The 21744-nt window shown below is 43.7% G+C and overlaps 1 protein-coding gene across 8 annotated transcripts in view; it reads right to left on the bottom strand.

The window, feature by feature from the left end:
* The window catches only part of alpl (alkaline phosphatase, biomineralization associated), a 99457-nt gene that overhangs the window by 3915 nt on the left and 73798 nt on the right, over positions 1-21744 (bottom strand). For all 8 annotated transcript variants that reach the window (XM_048561754.1, XM_048561756.1, XM_059655650.1 and 5 more), the window contains 3 exons: positions 21583-21652; positions 19806-19940; positions 12950-13141 (listed from right to left, as the gene is read on the bottom strand). In XM_048561754.1, coding sequence (XP_048417711.1) covers positions 12950-13141; positions 19806-19940; positions 21583-21652 — 397 coding nt within the window. The remainder of the gene's footprint in view (positions 1-12949; positions 13142-19805; positions 19941-21582; positions 21653-21744) is intronic.

Here is a 21744-nt window from a genome sequence, read left to right as displayed (position 1 = left end):
GTAAATGCGGTTCAAGAAGATGTGTCAAAGGCATGATGCTCTCAGGATTCTGAGAAGAGGATGGAACAGCCAGTACTAGAGATTTATATGTCAAATTTGAGTGCAATATCCAGTAAGAATGTAAACTAAAATGCTTACTAGCCTACCCCAGAATGGGACAACAGCCAGTCTGTGGTAAAACAAGAGACTGAGGAGTAGCACTCTCAGAGACTGTCCAAAAGGAGCAGTGCGGGGCTGAATCAGAAGTCAAAAAACTCATGGAAGCCCAATGTATGAGGACCAAAATAATGACTGTATCAGCTTGTACCAGGACAGACTGACCAAGCCTGCCAAAACCATGAATTAAAAATGAGAACAAAGCTTGTGGCAATGTATACAACACCGAGAATGTTCTAATATATCAGTGTCACTCTTACACCCACTACCATGAAGCTATCCCTAAGAATGGATGGCACATTTAGTTCTTTAATTGGCACCATCCTTTCTTCAATGATCCCTCAATCTGCCGATCAAGAGTGTGCCATATTGGACTGGTCTCGGACTATACCGGTGCAAATGGACGTTAGTGGATCCAGCTGATTGCAAATATGTACAGGATGAAAGAGAAGCATACGAGGTTAAAGGTAAAGTATAACTAAAGCCTCATCATCCAGACCAAGCACCTAAGATCACATGAAAAGTTGTAAGGGGTGTTGATAGGGTGAACATGGAAAGGATGGTTCCTCTTATAAGAATATCGAGGGCTTGAGGTCACTGTTTGAAAATCAGGGTTGACCATTTAAATCCGAGAGGAGGTGAAATTTTTACTCACAGAAGGTTGTGGTTTGTTTGGAACTCTCTCCCGAAAGGGAGTTGGCAGCAGAGTGTTTGATTATTTTTAAGGCTGAGGTAGCTAGATTCTCGATAAGGAAGTGGGTGAAAGGTTATCTGAGGTGGGAGAGAATGTGGAGTTGGGCTCACAATCAGATCAGCCATACCCTTATAAAATGCCAGGGTAGGCCCAATGAGCTGAATGACCTAATTCCTGCTCTTTGTTTGTATTTTAACAAAAATTCAGACAATGTGAGTTCACAGCCCTCACTGTCAGGATCAAAATCTGAATTTAGTTTGTAAGCAAGTCAGCTTATTAAAAGCCAGTGTCAGATACACTGATCATGAAGTTGGTAGATTGAGGGAAGTGAGGGAAGAAAGTCTGCCAACCTGAGCCAGTTGGCCTCTATGTCACTCTAAACCCACACCAATGTGGTCAACTCACGTCTGCCCACTAACGTGGCCTTGTATCAAACCATTATGTAGTCCAGTGATTCCAGAAGAGTTCTCACCAGCAGTTTCTCAGAGCAACTATTAATGGACAATAAATGTTAGCCTCGTCAGCAACGCCCACAGCCTGAAAATCTAAACCTTCGATCTAGGCAAAGTGATGTCCCTCAGAAATAATCAAGTTGGATCACAGCCTCGAGGTCCTTAAAGGGACTGATACTTGCCCGAGAGCATCAATTGTCTACTAATTATTAACTAAATTATGAATATTGGGTGTGCCGTTCCTTTAAGAAGCAAAAGCAAGCTTATTATAGAGGAATTTAGCCCTTTTGCTAACTCTGATAAACCATGGGTGGATTGGCAAGGGAAAGAACCTATTTGTTATTCAGTCACCTCAGAGGGCAGATTGACTTCCTCCTCATTTCTATTGGATTGTTGTCGATTCTCTCAGTAAGAACCTGCTGATTGGTATCTGTGACTGTTTATACCAGTCTGTTGTGTGGTTGGTTTGGTCAACACTTATCCTGTTTAGAAAGATACCCACAAAAACCGAACCCTGTACTGAGTCAGCCTTGAGATTTTGAAAGAGCAGACTCCTTGATTAGTCAGTCTCCTAACAGGGATGATTGTAAGAACACTCATTTCTCATTTGATCCTCTCGCATAACTGTTGTCTATTTCCTCCTTTGGCTGCTGTCTGCATTCTAAACTACACAATTTTGGTTTCCATCTTCATGACTACAAATCCAACCGTTTCTTGACGTAAGACTCTTATGAAATCATAAGGTGTGTCCTGTGTTTGTGGGATAATGTATAAGAAGTGAGAGCTAATTGGAAACCCCTTCATTATGGCTTTCCAGGGTTTTATTTCCATTGAAGCCAGTCTGAAGATTCATTTAACACAACTGACAATGCTCTAACATGTTTGGCAGCTAATGGATTACTTCCATTGTCGAAGTGTACTCTCTGTTGTAATGCAGAAAGCACAATCATTTGTGCACAGCAACCTCCCACAGCCATTAATAGTCAAGAAACCTGTCTTTAGTGCCATCAATTCATGGATAAACCTTAGTCAGGACATAAAGGATAATTTCTTGGATTTTCTTCAAAGTAATGCCTTGCAGTTTTCCAACATCCACCCGTGTATAGATGGCGCGTGAGTTGAACAATTCAGAAATAGACTGCACTCCCGAAACTGCAGCCCTCCCGCAGTGGGCCAGATAGGTGTAACGCTCAAGCCTGTGGGTAAGATTCAGGCCCACACCCTTCCAGCTCAGCAGTGAGAGTACAATCTATTGAGTCAGGACTGATGCCAGTATTTCTCAGTAATCTCAATCCAGCCTATGCCAAACAGGAATATCCAAAAGAGAAGCAGACAGAGGCCATTTGGTTTCATGATCCTGCTGAATCATTTCAACATTCTACCCTTTTGATATGTTCTTAAGGACACAGCACCGACAGAGACCATTTGGTCCTTCAAGTCTCTGCTAGATCTTTGTCAGAGTGATATAATTAGTTCCACTCCCTGCTCATTCTAATTTCCTTTCAGAAGTTCTTGCTGAATTCTTTCTATGCTTTCAGCTTGTCACTTGACTTGTTTAGTATTTAAAAATCGATCGACCTCTGTTGTAAAGGAAATCTCACACGTTGATATTGAGGTTCCCTGTTGCCACTTTGCTGGATTTCTTCTCTATAACACTGTCAATGCCCTTTAACCTTCACTTTGACACTGCAAAGCATTAGTCTGAACCCAACAGACTCTGTTCTGAAATGCCAAGGCCCTTGCTTGAGCAGTACGGCCGTGGTAGAAAGGAATTCCCTTCATCCTTCAGGGCAAGCCTTGGTCTTCTATCTCTGTAACAGGGGCATTTACTCCTTTAGACCCATGCATCAATAAAGTTTCCATTAACCTTGACCGGCAGCAGGAGTCAGGGAAGACAATGTTTGGGTACCTGTGTCTTGGTGATCAGTACAATCAAGGTCTGCTCTGACTCATTCCAAACTATATTGTTTACATCGTATGGGGTTTGTTGATTGTTGCTCTATGTACAGTTCCAACACTAATCTCTCGAGCTCTGCACTTCAGTACAGTCCTCATCCTGACAAAGCTCCTCTAAATAACTGCTGTTTACAGCCAACTTCTATTTTCAATGGTTCTCCAGAGCTTTATGGTCACTGAATGATATTTTGTTTCATTACATGCCCCATGAAGTACTCTTTACTCTGTTATGGGTGCTACAAAAATGGCAGGTTGTTGTTGGTTATCAGTTTACACAAGCTTTAAGAAAGGCTCAACATTTTAGAGTTGACAGAGTCTGCTCAGTCATTTTGAATATTTGCCTGTTTCCACTATAATGACACCTCCTGTGATCCCTGTGGCTCCCCTGTGATCACATCCATCTTCACCAAGCCCTTGATAATAGAATTTGTGGTGCTGGCCCCTTTAAGCCTGTCCTAGAGTTTCATTTCCACTATAGTAATTTTATGAACTTAATATCTGAGTTTGCTCCCTCTGAGGAGACCATGATACTCATATCTTTCCTTGTGAATTCCACTTCTATATTTTTTCACTGGCATCTGTTGACTTGGCACTCGGGAGCCGTGACTATGAGTGAGGCTGACTCGTCCTGCTCCACGTAGAATGAACCAAGACCATGAGATCTCTCTCCATCACTAAGAATTCAATACACTGTTCACTGATAGGGGGTTAGAAAGCCAGAAAAAGACCAACTCAACAATAAGCACCTGGACAAACATTTGCTTGACTCTGTGGATGGAATGCGTACAACTTCCGAATCCAGGCTGTGGAGGTGAATGACTCATTCCATCGTCTTCCGCAGCACGAACACAATCAAATGATCAAATGCCAGGAGGACCTCCTGATTTTACTCCACTGAGACAAATCACTCACCAACTCTGCTTTGGGGAGGAGATGGCCTAGTGGTATGGACTGTTCATCCAGAGACACGGGTAATATCATGGGAACCTGGGTTTGAACCCCGCCATGGCAGATGGTGGAATTTAAATTCAAGAAACATATGGAATTAAGAATCTAATGATGACTGTGAATCCGTTGTCGATTGTTGGAAAAATACTTCAGGTTCACTAATGTCCTTAAGGGAAGGAAACTGCCATCCTTACCTGGTCTGGCCTACATGTGACTCCAGGCCCACAGCAATGTGGTTGATTCTTAACTGCCCTCTGGGAAATTACGAATGGGCAATAAATGCTGCCCAGCCAGTGACGCCCTCACATCATAAATGAATTTTAGAGATTTAAATCTTTTCACCATGCTGGGCACAATGCTCAGTGGTTAGCGCTGCTGCCTCACAGCACCAGGGATCTGGTTTGATACCACCCTCAGATGACTGTCAGTGCAGAGTTTTCTCCCGGGTCTGCATGGATTTTCTCCGGGTGCTCCGGTTACCTCCCACAGTCTAAGAATGTGTAGGTTAGGTTCATTAGCTGTGGGAAATGCAGGGCTACAGGGATAGGGTGAGGGGTGGATCTGGGTGGAATGCTCTTCGGGCGGTTGGTGTGAATTCAGTGGGCCGACTGGCCTGCTTCTACACTGTAGGGATTCTATGAGAAAGGAATTCTTTAGTTATAGCCTAGAAAATACTGTTTGGTTGTCATTACCCAGACAAAATCATTTCAGATGAATAAGTAATAAAGCTGGATCAGTGGCAGTGAAAAGGAAAGGGTGTTAGGAAATGAGCCAGTACAATGTTCCTCATTGCAAACTATTGAGGCAGCTAATTATTTACCACACTGCCAGGAAGGGTCTTTCTTCAACCTCAATACAAGGCCATGGCAGAGCATGCTTTTTGGAGGCGATGCCACAGCCTAGTACTCACAGGGCTGTTCTATTCCAGAAAGGCTGGATGACAGGTCCCAGGTTTGGGAATACAGCACCTCTCAACGTAGATAGAGTCTACTGTTTCTGTCATCTGTTGGCATCAATCCATGCCACAGTCACTACCAGTTTCACTTATTCAACGTGGTGTGCAGGTTCAGGTCGTGGGCAACATAAAAAATCATTTGTCGGTAGAAGAGCAAAAGTTGCTAGATAATGTGGGACTATAGGAACAGCAAAAAACAGCTGGGTGGTATCATCCAATCTTTATCCTTTCTGTAGCATTGTGTGCATGTGTGCATGTGCGTGTGCGTGTGTGTATATGTGTGTGTGTGCGTGTGTCTGTATGTGTGTGTGTATGCACGCATGTGTGTGTGTGCACGTGCGTGCGTGCGTGTGTGCGTGTACGTGTGCGTGTGTGTGTGTGTGTGTGCACGCGCGCGCGCATTGATCCACTGGCTGTGAAGCATGTAGAACCCTTCTGGAGTGCCCAGTATTAACAACGGTGATTAAGAGTAGCACTCACTACAAAAGGGTGAGGCGCTACAGCATATAAAAGCCTGCAGCAGCATCAAGGGACAGCACAGAAAGCTACGAAATATTTCCAGTAAAGTAATGCTGAACGTTTTAAAGATTCCAGCTGTACTTCTCCACAGCACCAGAGGAAGCCATGTCTAATAAAATCTGCTCACAACAGCACTGAGATGGCATTGGAGGTGGGCCATGGTGATGGGAGCCATTTTGATTAAAGGTGTTGCCTGGCAACAGTCACAATCAGTCCAAATTCATGCTTCAGTATTCCCTCAGACTGTAGTATAATGGTTTAATTCCAACTGTGTGACATGCAAATTAGGCATTGTACACATCATCACAGGAAATGATGCAATGTCACATGATCTTGCTCTTACAACCTCAAGGTAAGACTATGTGAATTATACCTTAAATAAAGTTGTTTATACTTTTCTTACACCTCTGTAGACTCCATAGGTATCCTCAGAAGAATAAGATGGTTATTCTTATATAAGTAAGAATTTATATAAGGTGGTTCAGTGGTTAGCACTGCTGTGTCATAACGCCAGGGACGCAGGTTTGATTCCACCCTCGGGCAACTGTCTGGGTGGAGTTTGTACATTCTGTCTGTGTGTGTTTCCTCTGGGTGCTCTGGTTTCCTCCCACAGTCCAAAGATGCACAGGTTAGGTGGATTGGCCATGCTAAATTGCCTGGAGTGTTCAGTGATGTGAAGCTTAGGTGGGTTACAGGGGGATGGGTCTGGGTGGGATGCCCTGAGGGTCAGCATGGATTTGTTGGGCCAAGGGGCTTGTTTCCACACCATAGGGATTCTATGATTATATTGTACAGAACACCCGCTGCTGGGCAGGAATACTGAACACAACATTGAGTCAATGAGGCAGTGGGACCTCATGTACCCCTCGCACCCTTTACGGACCAAAGAAGGTTGAATTTTGGCGAAAAATATCCAAGCCCAAAGAATATCTTCAAATTCTGCATTTTTCAGGCAATTCTGACAATCTCCGAGAGCCATTGGGAAAGCCAGCTATGACTACTGTCATGCTACACCTTTAATCAAATTGGTCCCATTCCCCATAGCCCAGCTCATGTGCCATCTCAATGCTGTTTGTGAGCAGATACCATTAGGCGTACCTCCTTCCATGTGCTGTGGAGAAGTACAGCTGGAATCTTTAGAATGCTCGGCATTATTTTACTGGAAATATTTCATAGCTCTTTGTGCCGCACCTTGGAAGGCCAACAGTCAGCTCCTCAGAAAGCTCCTCAGAACACTTGTTAGGACTGCGAGCTCACCCAATTAGTATTAAGGAGTCAATACCTTGGACAAGAGTCACAGCTAAATGGCTGCAGCTGCCACGGAAAAGAAGAGCAGATGTGTTTCTGTCCCCAGATAATCGCAGTTATAATTTGCAGCCCTGTAAGTGAAGGTCTCCAGTTGATAGGTTCGAGTTACTGGACTATAACCCAGGAAACAACTGCTTAAAACACAGGCAGCTACCCAGTTAATTTGTGGATACTGCAAACCACAGGTGATTCAACAGAAGCATCTACACTGATTCACATTTGGAGATTAATCTTTGAATTAAATTTCTATTCTGAGACTGATCATTAATGCATTTCCCAACAGATGAATTAAATGATTTAGTTGAGTCAAAACAAGCAGACCCCATTGCCTTTAGCTCATGGTTGTCTTCGGAGTGGAAAGTGCCAAATGGAACTGTAGAATGGTTCTAGCATGGGGGAGACCACTCAGTCCATTGACTCCAAGCGAGTGTTCTGGAAGAGTTATTGAGCTAGTTCTGTTGCTCTCTCTTCACTGTCCTATCCCTGAAAACCGATAAATATTTTCCCTTCAGGTGCCTATCCACTTCCATTCTGAAAACCACAAGTGAGCTCTCCTCCAGAGCCCCTCATTCCAGATCCTAAATAATCATTTTATTGTGAAAAGAAGGTTTTCCTCATGTAATCTCTGGCTCTTTCGCAAGTCACTCTAAATCTGTATCTTATTCTCAACCCTTCTGTCAATGGGAATATTTTCTCTTTATCAATCCTCTCCAGACTCCTCAAGATGTTCAGTAGATCAATTAAAGGTCTTCTCAACCTATTCTTGTCCAAGATATTGTATCTCATGGTTGGTGTGTCACTATCCCTTTCAAGAAATGCTTAAGATGTTAATATCCCTATAAGAGACACACTAATGATGTCATCACTGTATGTGACCCGAGGATACAAAGATACTTCATATGATCTCAGATCATCTGTAGCAGGACACACTATTGGCAGCAGATTCCTCCCTTGTAAACTAATAGCTTAGTATTAGCCCAGACACTAATGTGCCTGAGGAATGTAATGTTTGTACACGGTAGTTAGTTGGAATAAGCATGTTGGATTCTTCAATACCACGATAAATTCCATTTCTGAAGTTACGAGGGATGACATCAGGTAAAACGCTATGCTAGAGACAAACTCACACCAAAAACAGTCAGAGATTCTCTCAGTAGCACAGTCCATCATCTAAGGGGCCTGCCCTGTAATGCATTGGATTTTACTATGAACTAAGTCACGATTTAAAGTCTATTCCCAAAGCGTGGAGCCACCTAAATTGTAAAGTTATTTAATACCAGGATAAAGTCATCATGTTCAATAAAATTTAAAGCAAAATGCTATGGATTCTGGAGGTCTGAAATAAAAAATCAAGAATACTAGAGAAACTCAGCGGGTCTGGCAGCATCTGTGGAGATAGAAACAGAGTTAACTTTTTGAGCCTAGTCGGACAATTCTTCAGAAGTTCTCCTGCTGTCCTGGCCAACCTTTATCCTTCAATAGCATTAGTTGCCTTGCCATTTATCACATTAGGTTTTGAGGAATCTTGCTAAGTACAAGCTGATTGCAGCACTTTCCTATATTACTAGAAGGGCCACAGCTCAAACATGGCCATTGTCAACATTAATCCAAACTTGAACTTTTACTTGGAACTGCAGGTCCGGGAATAGGATTATTACCATAAGTCAATGCATGTTTCCAATCAACTTCTGTTCCTCAAATTGAATTAATATGTAGCTGTGATACAAAGGAATTACAATTGATTTGTTTTCTCTTCCATCAAACAAAGGAGATTGGGGATTGAGCCTTTACTGACAGGGAGATGGTATTCAACTGGTTAGAGAGGGGTAAGGTTTGGGGAAGGGGATACACAAGCTTTCAAGGCAAGGCAATATAGTAGAACTACAGGGCAGCTTTTTGGATACTAACACCCAGAGTGGGACAGAAGGGCTGGAAAATAGAAACATAGGAAAACATCAGCAATAGGACTAAAGGAGGAACAAATGATAAAATGGTGAGACTAATGGCTCTCCACTTGAATGCACATTGTATTTGGAACAGAACAAATGAATTAACAGCTCATATGCAAGTTAACAGGTATGATTTTGCAGTCATTACAGAGGCTTGGTCACAAGGAGATCAAAGTTGGGAAAAATACAGAGATTATAGAGTCAAGAGATATACAGCATGGAAACAGGCCCTTCAGTCTAACTCGTCCATGCCAATCAGATATTCTACATGAATTTAAATCCATTTGACCCATATCCCTCTAAATACTTCCCATTTATCTACCCACCCTCTGCATGAAAAGTTGCCCCTTAAATCCTTTTGAAATCTTTTCCCTCTCACCTCAAATCTATGCCCTCGAGTTTTAGACTCCCCTACCCTGGGGAAAAGACCATGACTATTCACCCTATCCATGACCCTCATGATTTCATGTGACTTTTTGAAAGGACCAAGCAGGAAGGAAAGGGTGGTGTGGTAGCATTTTTGGTACAGGCGAGAATATGTGCAACAGCAAAAAGTGATCTTGGGTCGGCAGATGGATGACCCATATGGGTGGGTGTAAGATATAACAAGTGGAGGTAAACATTGGTGGGCCTCCTACCAGTAGCTACATTGTGGAACAGCGAATAGATCTGGCGACAATGATGGCAATGTAAAAATGCGTCACATTAACCATGGGTGAATTTCTATTCTTTATGTAGATTGAGAAAGTCACATTGGCAGAAGTAGCCAGCTGGAAGAAATCGCAGAATTTATTCAAGTCAATATGTTATGGACATATCAGGAATCAGGCTATTTTAGATCTGTTGATGTGTAATGAGGCAAGCGTAAAATATTCCCGGGTAACAGAGATCATGAGGAAAAACTTCTTCACCCAGAGAGTGGTGGATATATGGAACGCTCTGCCCCAGAAGGCAGTGGAGGCCAACTCCCTGGATACTTTTAAGAAAGAGATAGATAGAGCTCTTAAAGATAGTGGAATCAAGGGTTATGGGGATAAGGCAGGAACAGGATACTGATTGTGGATGATTAGCCATGATCATAATGAATGGTGGTGCTGGCTCGAAGGGCCGAATGGCCTACTCCAGCACCTATTGTCTATTGTCTATTAATATGGTTGAATTTAACATTCAGTTTGAGAGGAAGAAACTCAGGTCAGAAACAGCTGTGCTAAGTTTAAACATGGGTAATTCTAAGGGAATAAATTGAGTGCCGGGTGGAGTGGACGGGAAAGGCAATTTAGCAGCAAACATGGCTGAAGAAAATCGGCAAACTCTTAAGAAAATATCTCATGGCTTATAGCAAAGATATACCCCAGTGCGGACGTATGTTTCTGGGAAGGAGATAGGCTAACCAGTGAAGTTAAGGATGGCATCAAATTGAAACAGGAAGCATGCAATGTGGCAAAATGTAGTGGTAGGCCACTAGAGAAAATAAACTTTGAGGGTAAACTTGCATATAATATCAAGTCATAGAGCAAGAGCTTTTTTAAATACACAGAAAGGTAGGGAGAGGTCAAAATGAGCATAGACCACCCCCCCACAAGGGAAAGAGGTTGGTGAAAGAATAAAGGTGAACCAGGAAATGGCAGAGGAGTTAAATAAATATTTTGCATCTGCCTTCACACTGATAGCATCCCAAAATTGATAAATAATTAAGGGACAAAGGGATGAGAAATTACTGTCATTAGAGAAAATCTACTAGGGAAATGAATGGGGCTAAAGGCTAACAAGTTCCCTGGATCAAGTAGGGTGAGTCCTGGGGTAGCAAAGAAAGTAGCTACAGAGCTAGTGCATGCAGTGGGAGTAATTCTCCAAGAATTCATAAATCCTAGAAAACTCCCCGAGAATTGGCAAACTGCCAGTGTAACACATCTGTCTAATATAGGTTACTACAGGCCAGTTAGCTTGATGTCCATTACTGGGGAAATGTTAGAGAGTATTACCAAGGGTGTAATAGCAAATCATTTAAAAATACATAAAGTAAACAAGAGGAATCAACAATGGCTTCACACAAAAGGAGAAATCAAGGCTGATAAATTTAGCAGAATTCTTTGAGGACATAACAAACATGATAAAGAAAGGTGAAGCAGCAGAAGTTACATAATTGGGTTTTCAAAAAGCTTTGGATAAGGTGCCACATATCAGATTACCGATGACAATAAGAGCCCAGTGCATTGGAGGGCAGTATATCAGCTTGGATTTAGGAATAGCTACCTTATGGAATAGAAATAATGGGATAAGGATGCATTTTTGGGCTGGAAACCAGTAACTAGTGGACTACCACAGGGTTTCAATGATACATATGTTAATAACTTGAATGAGGAAAGGGAATGTTCTATAGCCAAGTTTGTGGACACAAAAAATAGACAGAAAAGCAAGAGATGGGAATGACACATTGAATGCACAGAGGGATATAGACAAGTTCAGGTGAGTGGGTGAAAACTTCATAAATGGAATATAATGTGGGGAGTTGTGAGGTTATGAACCTTTGGAGGAAGAAATAGAGCTGAATGTTACTTAAATGACGAAAGATCACAGAAATATGCAGCACTGATGGATTTGGGTGTCCTGATTTATAAATCCCAGAACGCTAGCATACAAGTTCAGTAGGTAATAGGGAAGGCAAATGGAATGATGGCCTTTATTTCAAAGGGAATGATATCTGAAAACAGGGAATCCTTGCTTAAACGATACATGGGCGTCCATCCAGAAAACTGTAAACAGTTTTGGTCACCTCATCTAAGGCAAGATATATTGGCATTGGAGGCAGTCCACAGAAGGTTCATGAGGATGGTCCCAGTCATGGAGGGAATTTCTTCTGAGAGATTGAGTTGGTTAAGGCTGTACTCATTAGAGCCAACAAGAATGAGAAGTGACCTTATTGAAACATAAATGATTCTGAGGAGATTTGACAAGGTTGATGCAGAGAGGCTGTTTTCTCCTGAGAGTCTAGGACCACAAAATGTAAACTCAGAATAAGGGATCAGTTTAAACCAACATGAGAAGGAATTTATTCTCTCAGAGGGTAGTAAACCTGTGGCATTCTCTACCACAGACAGCTGTCAATGCTGGCTCATTAAGGACACTCAGGCCAAGACAGACAGATTTTTAACCAATAAAGGAATCAAGAGGTATGGGAAAAGACGCAAGTGGAGTTGAGGATTATCAGATTATCCACGATCTTATTAAATGGTAGAGCAGACTTAATGGGCTGAATGGCCTATTTCTGCTTCTACATTTCATGATATAAGATTGTCAGGGGATCTGGACCAAATTCCAATAAACTGCATTGGGATGCAGATCACTTAGTACATGATAGAATGGGTTCATGGGAATGAATTACATCCTGTTCAATCTAAGTTCAGAATTAAATGACATTTAATTCTGAACATAGATTGAATTCCGTATGAAAAAGGGAAAGGGTGAAATACAATAACTTTTCTTCAAAACTGGAGACTAGAACTCTCTCAAAGGCTGCCAGACCTGCTCTAGCTCTTCCCATTTTTATTATTATAGTCAATAATCCTGGTGTTTCTTTACCAATTAAGACAGCAAATACTTAAGAGTCCTTGTTTAATGAATGCCTCAATTATAAAATTTTCCATCCTGGCTTTCAAATCCCTCCTTGTCCCCACCCGCTCCCATCTCTGTAATCTCCTCCACATCTCCAATGCTCTGAGGGCCCTGTGATTCTCCAATTCTGACCTCCTGCACATCCCCAGTTTTTACTCTCTGCCATTGCTGGCCATGTCTTCACAGGTCAATTCCATCTGTTTCTTTGACTTCCCACCTCTCCACGTCTCTGCCACACCTAGCCCGCTACTTCAAAACCCAAGTCTTTGACCAAGCCATCAGTCGTCTGTCCTAATATCACTGCCTGTTACTCAATATTAAATTGGATTGACAAGGCTTCTGCAAGCTTTTCTCATGTAAAAAGTGCTACATAAATGCAAATTTCTGTTGCTGAACTCACCAAATATGTTGCTTCCCCGAAAGGTGTAGCCACCAAAGGTGAAAACGTGAGAGTGGTCTGCTGTGATAACTGTTAATGTATCTGTGTCCCTAGTTAAGGAACCTGCTCTCCCAATGGCTTTATCCATCTCCACAGCTTCGTATAGAGCCATCTTGGCTTTCCCTTCATGATGTCCGTGGTCTATTCTGCCACCTTCAGAAGGAAAGATTCAGTCATTTTCTTTTACATAGGAGAATCACTTAAACATTTCAACATTTTAAAAAATTTATTCACAGGATGAAGGCATCATCCCAGTGAAGTCAACTATGTTGCTTTGGGTCTGGAGTTACATGTAGGCCAAGCCAGGTCAAGAGGGCTGACTTCCCTCCCTAAAGGGCATTAGTGAGCCAGATGGGCTTTTCCCTACAATCGTTTCGTGGTCATCATTAGACTCTTAATTCCAGATTTTTACTGAATTCAAATTCCAACATCTGCTGTGCTGGGATTCAAAACCAGGTCGCTGGAACTTTCACCTGGTTCTCTGGGTTAACAATCCAGTGATAATATCACCAGGCCATTGCCTCCCCCTAAAATCTCAGCAAGGGGGGAGTGGAGTGGCTCGAAATGCGGTCTAGCCTCCTCATGAGGGGTCTGGACAGAAACGACAGGGAGAAATTGCTCCCGCTCGTGAAAGGAGGGAGAACTAGAGGGCATAATCTTACAATGGTTTGCAAAAGAAGCAATCGGTCAGTCAGAGAAGAACTTATTTTCCCCCAGCTAATAGTTAAGGTCTGGAATGCACTGGCTAGAAAAGTGAGCGAGGCGGGTTCAGTTGACATAATCAGAAGGAGCATTGTTTAAATTATTGCTTGAATAGAAACAATAGGCAGAGTTACAGAGTAAAGGCAGGAAGATTGACACTAGGTCAAAGTGCTCGGAGAACCAGTGTTAACACGACGGGCCAAGTGGCCTCGTTCGGCACTGGAACACTTCTGTGATTCCCAAAGCCTTTCCCCAACGTGACCCCATTGAAAGCCCCTCGTGTCCCCACGGTGAAAACTGGGGTGGAGAATGAATAGAGAGGGAGGGACCAGGCTGTTGGCAGGTGAGGTGGTTGGAGGCTTATGTAGCGGGGGACTGGAGTGGGTTGGGTTTAGCGGAGGTGGGGGGGGGGGGGAGCGAGGAGATGGTGATTAAAACTGTTGGGCTTGCCTCATAAATGGGGCAAGTTCACATTTTTACAGACTGTGGTTGTAACAGCAAACCAGGCCTCAGTGAATCAGCCACATCCACTGACCATAAAAGAAACAAGTATGTTTATATTGGGGGTCCTTGGTGAGGGAGCATGTGGCATCCATGATGCCTTTAGACAGGTGGGCACCATGGGGGATAGAGTGCTTTATTTCCCTTTCCAAATCCATTTACATTTAACCCACTCCTTCTCTCGCTCACCTCTGATGGTCTACATTGCTCTTAAATGAATCAGTTACAAACTTGGATGAGTTACTGCTGGTGGTTAATAGGTGAAAAGAAACCATTTGGTATAACAAGGTGTAGAGCTGGATGAACACAGCAGGCCAAGCAGCATCAGGCCTGGAAGGCTCAAAACGACAGCTTTCATGCTCCTAAGATACTGCTTGGCCTGCTGTGTTCATCCAGCTCCACACCTTGTTATCGCTAGTTCACCATCCTCACTTCCATTAGGGAGGGGTGCAGCGAGCCGTTCTTTATTGGCTGTTAAAAGGCCCCAGGAAGTGAGGTGGCTAAAAGTGGAGGTCCATACAGTTCACGTGTAAAGTACCTTCTATGGCTTTACTCGAGGTAAGTTGGGAGAAATGGTAGTTTAGACCAACAGTGATGTTATCACAGGCTTTTAGGAAGCTAGGGAGGTGTGACTTTCTCTGTGAACAGAGAATCCTATTGTGAAAGCTGCAACCAAGTAGATCACAGAAGTCTGGCAGAGCTCAAATGGCAGTTGCAATTGCTCAGATTCTGAACAAAACACCACATTTGGCGATTTCACAGTAAACTGTGAGGTGGTACATGAAACTAGGTTTGGAGCAGGAAACAATAAGCATTGATTTACTCTCTAGGAGAGAGATGGTGGGGTAGTGGTAATGTCATGGTAATCATCCAGATGAATACTTTGAAATTTAAATTCAGTGAATGCACTCTGGAACTGAAAGCTAGCCTCAGTATTCATGGCCACTGGAATTATTGTAAAATCCCATCAGCTTCACTCATACCCTTTAGGGACGGAAATCTACTGCCCTTACCTGGTCTGGCCTGAATGTGACTTCAGGCCCACAGTCAGATGGTCAATTCTTAGCTGTCCACTGAGGTGGCATCACGCTTCCAGGGGAATAGGGATGGGCAAAAAAAAATTCCTGACTTTGTAAGCAACACACATGTAAAAGAATAAAGAAAACAGAATTGGGAGACCATCTGGAGTCCAAGGTTGATTGATAGGACCCCCACTGGAACTGTTTTCTTTATATGATTGACCATGATTCAGAAACTTGGTGCCAAATTTGTCACATGTGCAGATGGCACCAAACTAAGCAGGTCAGCTGACTGAGGGATGAGGAAGCTGAGAAATTACTGAAGGGTATAGAGAATGGGATTAGAATGGATAGCTGCTTGATGGCCAGTATGAGCATGATGGGCTGATGGGTCTCTTTCTCTGCTGTAAACTCTTTGAGGCTGTGACAGAGGGTGTAAAAGAGCTGTGTGGCAGCGGATGGATTGCGGTCCAGGTATGTTTAAAGACCTTGAAATAGAAGGAAATAGATGGTTACACATGTTTGGGGAATGGTGCTGAAACTGGAAGAGGTTGGAGACCAAACTCCTAAGACAAGCCCTAATTTTAACACAAATCGAAAACTTAATCCCAGCACTAACCCAAAACCTAATCCCAGCACAAACCCAAAACCTAATCCTAGCACAAACCCAACCCTGACCTTAACCTGAATAGAAACACAAACTCTAACACTAAACCTCAAAAGTATCATAAACCCAAACCCTAACCCAAAACCTAACCTTAACTCAAACCCTAAACCTAACCCTAACCCTAATCCAAACCCTAACCCTGACCCAGGCCCTTGCCTCCAGCCCCTAATACTAGCCTTAGCCAAAGTCAAAACCCTAGCCCTACCCAATGCACAAATCCAACCCTGACCCTAACCCTAAGCCTAACATAGACGTTTGTCCTTTTATCAATCCTAACCCTAATATAAGCCCTAACCCTAAAGCAAACCTTAATTCAAAACCTTACCTAAACCCTAACACTAATCCAAAAACACAAACCCAATCCTAACCCAACTCAAAACCTAACATAAACCCTGAACCTAATCTGAATCCATGACCCTAACCAAAAACCTAACCCAAACTCTAACCCTCGGCCAAACTTTAACACTAAGTCAAACACAAATTCCAACACAAGGCCAAATTCCAAAACCCTAACACAAATATTAACCCAAACCCTAAAACTAATATTAACCCAAACTCTAACACTAATACTAACATTAATCCTAAGCCAAAGCCTAAACTTAACTGTAAACATAGCTCCTATAGTTGGGATAATAAAATGTGAGGCTGGATGAACACAGCAGGCCCAGCAGCATCTCAGGAGCACAAAAGCTGACGTTTCGGGCCCAGACCCTTCATCAGAGAGGGGGATGGGATGAGGGTTCTGGAATAAATAGGGAGAGAGGGGGAGGCGGACCGAAGATGGAGAGAAAAGAAGATAGGTGGAGAGGAGAGTATAGGTGGGGAGGTAGGGAGGGGATAGGTCAGTCCAGGGAAGACGGACAGGTCTAGGAGGTGGGATGAGGTTAGTAGGTAGGAGATGGAGGTGCGGCTTGGGGTGGGAGGTAGGGATGGGTGAGAGGAAGAACAGGTTAGGGAGGCAGAGACAGGCTGCGCTGGTTTTGGGATGCAGTGGGTGGAGGGGAAGAGCTGGGCTGGTTGTGTGGTGCAATGGGGGGAGGGGACGAACTGGGCTGGTTTTGGGATGCGGTGAAGTGGACTTCACCAGCTTCAAAATCTCCCCTTCCCCCACCGCGGAGATTTTGAAGCTGGTGAAGTCCACTTCACCGCATCCCAAAACCAGCCCAGTTCGTCCCCTCCCCCCATTGCACCACACAACCAGCCCAGCTCTTCCCCTCCACCCACTGCATCCCAAAACCAGCGCAGCCTGTCTCTGCCTCCCTAACCTGTTCTTCCTCTCACCCATCCCTTCCTCCCACCCCAAGCCGCACCTCCATCTCCTACCTACTAACCTCATCCCACCTCCTTGACCTGTCCGTCTTCCCTGGACTGACCTATCCCCTCCCTACCTCCCCACCTATACTCTCCTCTCCACCTATCTTCTTTTCTCTCCATCTTCGGTCCGCCTCCCCCTCTCTCCCTATTTATTCCAGAACCCTCACCCCATCCCCCTCTCTGATGAAGGGTCTGGGCCCGAAACGTCAGCTTTTGTGCTCCTGAGATGCTGCTGGGCCTGCTGTGTTCATCCAGCCTCACATTTTATTATCTTGGATTCTCCAGCATCTGCAGTTCCTGTTATCACTCCTACAGTTGGGACTCAGCTTCTGATGTACAAAATTGGAAGACTTGTCTGAAATAATTTTGCCCCCTGAGAAATCTACAAATATCATTCAACATCTTCATCTAATTTAACACAACGTCAGTGCCAAATTTAGCAAACTGGTCAGGCAGTTTCAAAGGAAGTTTAAATGTCATCAAATAAATTGAAATCTAAACTATGTAGAGTAAACTTTACAGCTGTCTGAAAATGTAATGGATTAGTCAACATTTGTAATTATTTCACTGAGGTAAACAACATGAGCAATGTGCATTCCCTAGAGGTCCCTCTGTTGTACACACGCATGAAAGATAAGTAGTACTGAAGACACACATGAATTAACTGTGTGATTCTAGTCAGATAGCAAGGGCTGGAACCTTTTACTCTTAAGTCTTTGTTATACATCAAGCAACAATCTGAAGGAGCAGATTATTGCTCGGTTTATAACTAGTGTATCGCTCATTCCACTCATTGAGAGATGTTTAACGGAGGCAACAGGAGTCCCACCCCACCAGCAAGAGAGCCAGATGCTTCTCCCTCAAGGGGAGGGCATGGGATAGTGGTGTTACCACTGGAATAGAGTGATAGAATCATAGAGCTGTACAGTATGGAAACAGACCCTTCAATCCAACACAACCAGATATCCTAAATAAATCTAGTCCCAATTGCCAACATTTGGCCCACGTCCCTCCAAATGCATCCTACTCATACACCCATCCAGATGCCTTTTAAATGTTGTAATCTTACCCAGAGATCCAGGTAATGTTTTGGGTCTTGGCTTCGAACCTTACCACAGCAGATGGTGGAATTTGAATTCAATAAAAATCTGGAATTAAGAGTCTAATGACCATGAAACCATTGTCCATTGTCAGGAAAAGCCCATCTGGTTCTTTCATGTCATTTAGGGAAGGAAATCAGCCATCCTTACCTGGTCTGGACTACATGTGACTCCAGACCCACAGCAATGTGGTTGACTCTTAACTGGCCTCTGTGTGGGCAATAAACGCTGCCAAGCCAGTGACACCCTTATCCTGTGAATGAAACTTTGAAAAACACACATTGCGGCATTTTGGAAAAGCCAATGGAATTAAGGGCCATATTAGGTATTTAAACAGTCAGCGGTTGGAAAGATCTCAGGGTGGTGGCCATCCCCAATGAGAGCTGCCAACTCTTCATTGCCTGGCAATGCTGCTAGGAGCATGGTGGCTGCTGCTGGTACTGAGGCCCATGATGGACTGAGGTACAGGTGAGGCGTTCACAGAGCTGGGGTTGGTGAGTCACACAGATGGCGATGGTCAACGGCTGGGGCAAGGGTTGACTCTCAATGGGACTTCATCCCCAATGCCAGGTCCCTCAATGTGCCTGCCCACCAGGAGTTCCTGGAAACGTGCAACCAAGGTAGGCATTAGATGCCCCACTCAGCAGCAGTGTCTATAGGAGCTCTTGCCACAGGCTTAATGAGGGCAGAGGCAGGAATCCTGTCCCTATTTACCACTATTCTCCTGATTAATTGCATGGACAAAGGTTCTAGATTCTGCCCACAGCAGCTCTCCAAACACATTAGCAGTTCACAATGAGGTAGTAGGTGAAGAATTTCATTAGACAGCACCTTCCCCTATGATCAGGAACAATGCAAGCTCTGAAGGGACTTAACTTTATTGGAGCAGTCACTATTATAATGTCTGAGCAGAGATGTAGGTTGAAGACACTGGAAGAATCCCCAAGTTGTTCTTTGAAATTATTCCGTGTCACCCTTTATACCCACCTAAAAGGGTAGATGGGGCCTTGATTGACCTTCTCAGTGAAAAGACAGCACCACAGGGATTCCTGTATCGTGAGGCTCAGTCCATAGTGATCCCAAATGGGTTTCTCCGAATTGGCAGTTTTCACCAGCAGAACACAATAGGTGCTTAGAATATCATCCTTTCTGGATTTACCAACTGCGCCCTTTGTAACTGGAGCCAAGATCTCACTGAATATAACCACTCACATTAATTTGTACCCTCTGTAACTTATTGACAAATAACTGAAGGCTATAATACACGACTAAAAAGGCTGTGGCTGTCATATATTGGTAAATATTTAATTGGGGTCTATGGTTGCGGTCATTCTGATGGCAATGATTGAACATACCGCACAGAGCTGGAAACAGAAGGACCATTTCCTTATGTGGGCTGTGTCAGCACATAGAGAGAGAAATGAGACTCAGAGTTTCTTTTTTCTGATCAGTTCAACATCATTCTGTTCCTAATTCAATCATGAACACAATTGCACGCTGCACTGTGCGTTTACCTTCCACAAGTAGGAAGAAGCCTTTCGGATTCTTGCTGAGAATCCTGATTGCTGTTGTCACCATTTCTTCCAGGGAGGGATCTGTGGTTTTATTTCTTTCCAGCTCGTACTGGAGGTCACCGTGTTCAAACAAGGCTGGCAAACATAAAGACAGGCACAGAGTGAGCACATCACAGAGTGAGCACATCACAGCAATCTCCTTCATTCTGCAACACAACTGGATAAGTGCGACATCAAGAAATTAAACATGGCTGAATGTAGCATGGCACAGAAATCACACAGCAGGCTGCAAACACTTCCCAGGCCACCTTCCCACTACCCTCCCTGCCCATTTCAAACCTCCAACCTGTCTACAATCTTTTTTTGGGGGGGGGGGGCCTGTGGGCTTTCTGCCCCTCCTCACCCTAATCGAGGCCTTGTAGTGGCAAATTATTCCCGTCTGGCCTGAAGTCTAAGGCTGGTGGGAAGCATTCAGGGAGTGAGAAATGCTCAGAAAGTAATTTTGGGCAAGGCCATATCGGAACAGTTTAGCTGCAGTGAGGCAGTGGCCCAGTGATAACATCACTACACCATAGTTCATGAGTTCAAATCCCAGTAAGGCAAATGATGAAATTTGAATTCAACTCTCTTAAAACAAATTGGGAGCTAGCATCATGTTGACCTTGTCACCCACTTGGCTCATTAATGCCCTTTAGAGAAGGGAAACTGTTATCCTTACCTGTGTCTGTGTATGATTTTGGACCTACGGCAAATTGGCTAACTTTTAAATGCCCTCTGAAAGAGCCCAGGTGAGCTACTCAGACCAAAGGGCAATTAGGAATGGATAATCAAATGTTGGCCCTGCACCCTGACTCTCACAGCCGATGAATGAATAAAATAGTGAGGGACACCGCCCCCATGGGTGCCCTTTCCAACATTAACACCTTCTGTACTCCCCTGCCCTCTCCTGCTGACAACAAAACTACCCAGTTTTACCTAGTCCTGGGCACAACTCGTGGTCAGTACCAGCCCTGACCACTGCAAGCACTAGGTCTACAGAGGTGCCATGTCAGCATCTTCCCCGAGGCAAAGACAACCCATCGAGTGAGGGGCAGAAATCCTGTTTCCAGCTAATTAATACTCTTGATCACCCTCCGAATGCCCCACCAAGCTAATCCAATGTATCACCTCACAACTGGCACAAACTACCCACCCTCACCACCAAAGATAAGCAGGAATTGCCAACCTTTCAGGTGATGCCTATGACAGCCAACCTTGGATTAATTAATAAAATTATTGATTCAGTGATAAATGGTGAATCAAAATTGTGCTCGAGGAGTCCACACTCATTGGTTCACCATCCTGGGATGCGCAGAGGTCATCATAACATTGCTATCTTTATCTTTAGTCTTTATTTTCATAGGATGTGTGTGTCACAGGTAAGGCTAGTATCTATTGCCCATCCCTAATTGTCCCTTGAACTAAGTGGCTGTCTCAGGCAACTTCAGTCTGTTAAAAATCAACCACCTAGATGTGTGTCTGGAGTCACAAGTACACAACTGCAAACATGTGGACCTCAGAGATGCCCAGCTGGGGTTTTTTAATCACCAAAAATACTCCAACAGCCCTTATGATCAGTCCCCAAGCCCAATCCTTCTTTGAAACCTTTTCTCAACTCACATCCTAAGGCAAAGGAAATTGGCAAGGAATGGTTAAAACGGAACGCGCTGTGTGTTTCTTAACCCAAGACCACATTCCAAACAGGGTCCAGTGGGTAAAATATATTCCATCTCCTTACCCATTAAGTGTTCTATTTTTGTCAGGTCAAGGCTTCTGAGTTGCTCCCTGTTCCAGACATAATGAGCGTTCTAAGAAAATGGGAATATCTGTTAGTGTATTATTGATGCAGAAAAGAATGTTCTTCTTGGTAACAGCTTATCAAAGTAATATGTCTCCCTGC

The sequence above is a fragment of the Stegostoma tigrinum genome, chromosome 28 (genome assembly GCF_030684315.1).
Source record: "Stegostoma tigrinum isolate sSteTig4 chromosome 28, sSteTig4.hap1, whole genome shotgun sequence".
NCBI classification, from domain to species: domain Eukaryota; kingdom Metazoa; phylum Chordata; class Chondrichthyes; order Orectolobiformes; family Stegostomatidae; genus Stegostoma; species Stegostoma tigrinum.
The sequence above is the reverse complement of the archived record's forward strand: the minus strand, read 5'-3'. Positions and strand labels throughout refer to the sequence as shown.